Source organism: Lactuca virosa, chromosome 4 (genome assembly GCF_052849685.1).
Source record: "Lactuca virosa cultivar CGN04683 chromosome 4, Lactuca_virosa_CGN04683_v6, whole genome shotgun sequence".
In the NCBI taxonomy this organism is placed as follows: domain Eukaryota; kingdom Viridiplantae; phylum Streptophyta; class Magnoliopsida; order Asterales; family Asteraceae; genus Lactuca; species Lactuca virosa.
The window spans coordinates 117,571,379-117,579,463 of NC_136429.1; the positions used below are offsets into that span (position 1 = coordinate 117,571,379).

General features: G+C 40.0%; 1 protein-coding gene across 1 annotated transcript; it reads right to left on the reverse strand.

Moving 5' to 3' along the window:
• Nucleotides 1-6,899: 6,899 nt before the first annotated feature.
• Nucleotides 6,900-7,406, reverse strand: LOC145104940 (uncharacterized). Its single transcript, XM_079042099.1, has one exon. The coding sequence runs from the start codon at nt 7,404-7,406 to the stop codon at nt 6,900-6,902; it is 507 nt and encodes a 168-aa protein (XP_078898225.1).
• Between the last annotated feature and the right edge of the window lie 679 nt (nt 7,407-8,085).

Here is an 8,085-nt window from a genome sequence, read left to right on the forward strand (position 1 = left end):
ACAGGTACTTGATCATCAAAAGGATCGCCTCATTGTACGACGGATGATCTTCAAACACAACTCTGAAATTGCTAGACGCTATCGTCAGGGATTGATTTCTGATGGTTGATTCGTAACCAGTTGGTCGAGCAGATGCAGAAGCTTTAGATTGCTTTTTGGAGATACCAGATTTCACCATTTTGAAAAAGGGTTTTTTAGAACTTGTAGAAAAACCAGAGATCGAGAAGATGAAGGAGAGAAAGATCGTCGTAAGGGTTCAGAAAGTGTAAAGCTTTCTTGGGAGGGAAACGAGTGTTATATAGCAGCGGATTTCAAAAGATTATTTGATTTACCTTATTTACAGCTGTTAATGGTAAAACCCTTGGGTTTAACCATCATCAGCCACACATAAAATTAAATCAAAAGAAAATATTTATTTTCGAAAATGGGAACGTGTTGTGAGGGGTTATTAATCCGTTGGATAAAGAAGAAGTTGAACCAGATTTGACAGCTTGGGGGCTGTTGGACACGACACATTTCAAGAAAACATTTTCTCAAAAGATTTCTTTTATGGAAAAAAGAATTTATTTGTTTTATAGCCCAAAATAGGTCTGACACGAAAAAGTGATTTTGAAAGCAACTGAAATGTTGTTTTATGAGGAATTTTTATTTAATGAAAAACATTAAATAGCACACAATGTTTATTAGAAATATTTATGAAGTAGGTGGTGATCCTTTAATGTGACTGCGGGGAATGATGATGATTGCGGTTAATGATGATGACTGCGGTTGGCAGATGATATGGCTTGCGGTAGCTTGAGCAGAGGAAACACTTGATCAAACAGTTAAAAAATAAAAGGAATTAAGGACCCGAAGAATATAGAGATCATGTGTGATTGCGGCGCACACACGAAAAATATATAGTTCTAGAACCGCAGTGAAAAGATGCTTCTAGAATTTTATTTTGAAAAGAAAGGAAGCAAGTTCTTCACAAGAAGATGACTGCGGTAGCTATCAATTCAAAAAGAATTGCGGGTCAGGATTCATCATTCCTAACATTTCTAGAAACCTATTCAGTTTTGTGGGATCAAGTGCTTTTGTGAAAACATCAGCGATTTCCTCATGTGTGGGAGCAAAAATTAGTTCGATGTAACCTTTAAGTACGTGGTCTTTGATGGAGTGGTACCTCAATTCAATGTGCTTCGTCTTTGAGTGGTGAATTGGATTGTGAGAAATCGCAATGGCACTCTCAGAGTCACAATAGATTGGAACCCGCAACATTCTATACCCGTAGTCCATCAGTTGAGTCTTCATCCAAAGAACTTGAGAACAGAAACTGGCTCCGGCCACATATTCTGCCTCTGCGGTAGACAACGAGACACAATTTTGTTTTCTTGAGGACCAGCTGACTAATCGTCCTCCTAGAATTTGACAGCCACCGGAAGTACTCTTTCGATCTAATCTACAACCGGCATGATCCGCATCGGTGAAGGCTTGTAGGCTGAAGTCGTTTCCTGTGGGGTACCAGAGGCCACGAGCTTTGCTTCCCTTAAGGTATCTGAAGATTTGCTTGACTGCGGTCAGATGTGATACTTTAGGGTCGGCTTGGTATCGAGCGCATAAGCCTGTGGCAAAAATAATGTCTGGTCTGCTTGCGGTTAGGTACATCAATGACCCAATCATTCCTCTATAAGTCTTGTGATCCACTGAATCTCCGGTAGGATCAGCAAAAATCTTATATCCAAACGCCATCGATACCTTAGTTGAGGAACAGTTGTCCAATGAGTATTTCTTCAGCAGCTCTGAGGTGTATTTTTCCTGATGGATGAAAATCCCTTGAGGGGTTTGTTTTACTTGAAGACCTAGAAAGAAATTAATCTCTCTATTCATGCTCATTTGAAATTTGTCGGTCATGAGCTTGGCAAAATCATAGACCATACTTTGGTCTGTTGAGCCAAAGATGATATTATCCACATATATTTGGACGATCATTAAGTTGTTACCATTTGCCCTTCTAAATAAAGTGGGATCAATCACACCTCGTTTGTATCTGGACATAACAAGGAACTCTGAAAGAGTCTCATACCATGCCCTTGGAGCTTGTTTGAGACCATAGACTGCCTTTTCAAGCTTGTAGCAATAGTTTGGAAATTCATGACTTTCGAAGCCTGGAGGTTGTTGCAAGTATACCTCCTCCTTCAGTTCGCCATTGAGAAAGACACTTTTTACATCCATTTGGTGAACCTTGATGTTCTTATGTGCCGCATACGCTAAGAAGATGCGTATGGCTTCCATTCGAGCTACAAGGGCATAAGTTTGATCATAGTCAACACCTTCCAGTTGACTGTACCCCTTAACAACAAGTCTTGCTTTGTTTCTTATCACCGCCTCGGATTCGTCAAGTTTGTTCTTGTAAACCCATCTAGTACCGATTATTGTGTGACCTTTCGGCTTCGGTACCAGCTTCCATACCTTGTTTCTTTCAAATTCAGCAAGTTCTTCTTGCATTGCAGTGATCCAGTCGGGCTCCATGAGTGCTTCTCTAATTGATCGTGGCTCGACTGCGGACATGAAGGCTGCGTAATGGCAGTGGTCCATTAGATCACTGGAAGAACGAGTTTGTACGCCTGCAGATGGGTTACCAATGATTTGTCTAGGTGGGTGATCTTTTGTCCAGATGTGAAGACGAGTTTGAAGGTGATCAGCGGCTGCGGTAGAAGGAATATCTTTAATATCAGAGCAATCTATGGTTGGAGATGGAAGTTCCCCCTCGATTTGAGAGCAGCTCGCAGAAGAATCTTGGACTGTAGGAGCTTAAACTGCAACTGTGGAAGGAGGTTCCCCCTGAACTATGGATGAGAGTTCCCCCTGGACTGAAGATGGTTCCTCCGGGAAAGATGAATGCGTGATAATCCTCGAGTCTGATCTTTTGTCAATGGTTTCAATATCTTCATCCTCAGAGTTGGAAGGAGCTTGGATTGGGACTATGTGGATGGGTACCGGAGCTGCGTTTGATGGTACTGGAACCTCGATGGTTGTCATTTGAACCGGAGTTGCACTTTCCCCCTAAATCGGCAATGTGGAAGTGTTGAGTGACAAGTCGTCAGAGAGAGATGGACCAGATACTTCAGCGTGTTGTTGCTGAGCTACCGGAGACACAAGAATTTCAGAGAGGTGTGTTGTTTCAACAGGATCAAATAAATCATCATAGTTAAATTCAACTATGTTAAGTGGACCCGAAGAAGCTGGGATATCACTATCCAAGTTCAATTTGGTTTTAGTGGAAGGAGCAGTGTTACGGACGTAATAGTCATCAAATTTAACATCGAAGCTTTCAATTATCAGTCTCGTTCGTCTGATGAGAACCCGGTATGCCACTTTGTTGGTAGAGTAACCGAGAAAAATACCTTCATCTGATTTGGGTGCAAATTTGTTGAGATGATCCTTGTTGTTGATCACAAAACATCTGCATCCGAAGATGTGAAAGAATTTGACATTTGGTTTGCGGTTGTTTAGACCCTCGTATGGAGCTTGGTTTAGACGCTTGCAAGTGATGCTTCAGTTTTGCACAAAGCACGCTGTTGCCACTGCTTCGGCCCAGAAGTATAGAGGAAGATTGGCAAAATTTAACATTGATCTAGCTACTTCAACCAATGTACGATTTCTTCGCTCTACAACTCCATTTTGCTGCGGTGTGTAGGGAGCTGAGAAGTTATGACAGATGCCTTTGGAAACCAAGTAATTGTCCAAGAGATGATTTGTGAACTCGGTTCCATTGTCACTTCTGATTCTTCGGACTGGTAACTTGATTTGGAGGTCGATCTCTTTGATGAAGTTAATTAGGACCTGCCGTGTCTTTGATTTGAGTCTTAAGAAAAAGACCCAAGTGAAACGAGTATAGTCATCAACTATAACCAGTATGTACTTCTTATGATGTAGACTGGCTACGGTAGAGGGACCGCTGAGGTCAATATGGAGTAGCTCTAATGGTTCAGAAATCGAAGAATCAATAATCAGTGGATGGCTTCCCTTAGATTTCTTTCCACACTCATAGGCTGGTCAAAGAGAATCATTATTGTATTTTAGGATGGGGAGGCCTCAGACAAGTTCTTCGGTGACATGGTTGTTGATATACCGGAAGTTAAGATGAGCTAGTTTGCGGTGCCATAACCAGCTAACTTCGGACACTGCTTTGGACAGAAAGCACAGCTGCGGTTTGTCAATGAACAAGGAGACATCCAAAGGGAACATTGTTCCTTCGGACTTGGATTTGATCAAGCAAGTGCTTCTATCACTTGTCATGCTATAGCAGTATTCATTATCAAATTCTACCCTGTGACCTGCTTTGCATAGTTGTCCTACATTGATAAGATTATGCTTGAGGCCTTCCACGTAAGCAACCTTTTGGATTGAGAAACTTCCTGTTGTCAACACACCGTAAACCCTGATGATACCATTCGTATTGTTTCCGAATGTGACATGTCCACCATTACATATAGGCCTGAAGTCCCGAAGGTATTCTAACCTTCCGGTCATGTGCAAGGAGCAGACACTATCAATTAACCACTCCTCTTCTTGTTCTTCCTTGCACATTGCCTACAAAATCAAAGGATTAGTTTGGGCACCCAAACGAATTTGGAGCCCTGGGACAAATTGGAACTTGTTTGAGTTGAAGCATGAGCAGGTTTCGTGTTAGAATTGTGACCTAGTCCTGGGTACTTGGTAACTTTGGGAGTGTATCGAGGTTGAGTTGGATACGATGTTTTTAAGAGAAATAGTCCAGAAGAAAGGGGTTTTATCCAGACACTGGGTTTGCTTATCGGTCTAGGGGGTGTGTTCTGACTCTTTTGTCCGGTCCGAGAATGACTTTTGGCTGCAGAAACCTTGGGACTTGAAAAAGTGTTTACACGTGAATTTCTCCAAGGCTTTGACTTAAGATGTGACTGAGATGACTTTATAGACTTGGGAGTTGGCAAAAGACCTTTCCATTTTAGATCTTTTAAGGAATAATTTTGAAAAATATACCTTTGAAAAGATGTGACTCTCTTTTGGGATTTAGCAGGAGAGTTTGAAAAAGTTTTTGTTACTATACACTCCTTTTTGTCTAAATCTTTGACTTCAGTGATTTTCGAAAGATTTTTTTCATTGATGGATTTTTCGAGATTATTTTGTTTTGACACTTTGGGATGTTTGAGAGATTTTTTGAGTTTATCATCCCGTTTTTTGTTTCGAGACTTGAGATGTTCTTTGAAAGCTAATTTCGCGTGAGTTTTTGGAGAACCGCAGTCAGAAATGTTCAACTGTGGTTTCTTGACAGATTTTGATTGTTTTGAAAACCAAGGACTGGAATAATTTGAACTAGAAAGATCAAGATTTTGTGAACATTGACCATACTCAAAATTTTCAATCGGTAATTCATGATGAATGGGCTGAATGGTCACGGTACTCTTGACTGTGGTTTGCGGTAAGGATGTTTGGACTACCGCAGAATAAGACAATGATGGATCGTTGTTGAGACTCACTATGGAGTCTGGTCCTTCCAAAACAATTTCTTCATCTACATCCGAAGAATATTGAGAAGTGGGACACTTTGTGTTAGTGACTAGGATAGGTTCTGAGAATTCTGGGAGAATTTCCTCAATAACACAATTGTAACTCAGTTCCTGAAGTTTTCCGAAGTGGCATATGATGTCTTCGGGGAATGTTTTGTCATTGACTGGGAAGTGAAACTCTCGACCCGGAGGGACATATGGATGATCTTTGTTAAATCGAGGTGATGAGTCCTCTACGGTTGCAAACCCATTGGACCAGCCCCAATTATAAGTGTTATCTACAGTCCCATTATTCACGAGATTTTCAATAGCCTCACTTTCATTGAACAATTTTTCGATTAACAAAATTAAACGTACATTTTCTTTTTGGGCTAGATCCCTTTGATTCAAAGGAATTCCTAACTGAGTTTCACATAGCATTCTAGCATCTTTTTCTAACACTAAGTCATTTTCTAACATGGCCACTTTAAGTCTCTTATTTTCTAGTCATCCTCTCACATGAAACATTTCTTGGGACGCTATGTTCTTCTCATCTAATGCCTTGTTATAGTATGAAAGGACGACAGTACAAGTGTCATCAATTTTGTCCAAGAAAGGTTGACAATCATGTATGCTATAGTTGTTAGATTGGATCATGCGTTTACATGTTCGATGAAGCTTAGAGTTCCATCTTTCGCCATGAAGCAGTAGTTTTTCTCCAGCTTTGTTGATCCATCCTCATCAGTAGTTGCCACCATGCATATTTTTCCTTTTCCCTTGATGTTATGATCTTCACCTTCATCTCTGGATGACCATACTTGATGATCCCTTTTTACATAGGCCACGTATGCCCTTGCCTTTTCTTTTTCTTCCATCTCCTAAGCCATTCTAAGATAGAATACTTTATCTTTCACAACATTGGCTTTGCAATCTTTAGCGAAATGATTTTCTTTATTGCATTTGTGACATATGATAACATCATTTTTGTCTTCAGTTGAGGTACCGGAGTCAGTTGACTTGATGGATTGCGGTGCCTCTTTTGGTTGAGTGTTTTGTGGTTGCGGAGACTGGTGAGGGTGGTTTAGTGAACTGCTGATTTTTACGAAAAGAGGTTGGTGGTAGCCTGTTGAATTGTTGGCTAACTAGAGCAATGGCATTTTGAAATTCTTCTTCGTCATCATACTCTGTATCGGCTTCGTAGGATTGCGGTGGGTTGTCATATGAGAGTGGGTATGGTTCATATGAGTGGGTGGTTTTGCTTTGAGAAGTTTGGCCTATAAGAGCAAGTGGACCTCCGAAGTCTGCACAATCTTTTAGCACTGTTGATTCTTGTGCCTGAAGTTCACCATACAACATGAAGAGAGATAGTGTGTGAATCTTCCTCTCTCCTCAGACTATCATTTTTTCCGTAGTCCAATGTTTACCCAAACCATTGAGAAACTGGAGATTTGTTTCATGATTTCTTCGGACGGTGCCAACATTTGACAACTTGGTGACAATAAGATTGAATCTTTTGAATAAGTCTTCTAGACTTTCACCTCGATGATCTTTGAAGTTATTAAACTCGTTGAGGGCAGTGGTGAGTTTCTTGTCTTGAACTTGTTCGGAACCTTCATACAAATTTTTAAGAACATACCAGATTTCTTTGGCTGATTGGCAGTTGATGATGATATCAAAGTTATATGGGGCCATTCCACACGAGATTTCATAGAAAGCCACATCATCATTTTCCATTTTATCAAGATCATCTTTAGTAGGACGATTCATCACATCTTGACCTCCACCTAGTCTAGCTTGGGCACCATCAGCTTGAACCGGAGTAAGGACTGGAACATGAGATCCTTCTTCCACAGATCTCCACACATCTCTACCAAGTCTTTTCAGATACCTCTCCATTCTTTGATACCAATGATGATACTCGCTTGCAACAAGTATTGGGGCTCGGTTAGAACCTCAAACACTGTTGGAAACATTGAGTGATAAAGCTTGTGCCATTTCCTTTTGTTTTAAAGATTTTTGTTTTTTTTGTTTAACAAAAATGAGCTTCAGTGGTATAGAAGGCTTTTAAAAATCAGAGTTTTTGTTTAAAAAGCAACCACTTTTGCTCTGATACCAATTGGTTAGAGAAGAACTTTGGGAAACACTTGAACAAACGTTAGTACTAGGTTATAATTGCGGAATAAGTTAATCTCAAAGGATCATAAAGCTCAACAATAATAATAAATTAGAGTTGTTAGATAGTTAGATGCGGAAATGTAAGTACAGAAAAGTGAAGGAATGTAAATGAAAACAAGTTATATATCAAGTATACACTAAGCTGATTCTTAACAAGGTTTGCATTCAAACTGTATTAGTTCATGTGATCAACTTATAGTGAAAGAAGTCTCAAGGACTTGCTCCGAAGGAGATATGAGAGTTGATCTTAATATTTGAGAGAAAGTTCAGAAAGATCTTAGATAGTAATAGATAAGAATTCAGAGATAAAAATGATGAGATGTAAAAATGTTGAGAGGTATTGATTCATGAAGATGAGAACTCTATTTATAGAGTCTCATAAAGTTACATTGCGAATAAA

What these genes read in the sequence shown, in the direction of transcription:
- LOC145104940 (XM_079042099.1), bottom strand. Translation starts at nt 7,406, where the DNA reads ATGGAGAGGTATCTGAAAAGACTTGGTAGAGATGTGTGGAGATCTGTG.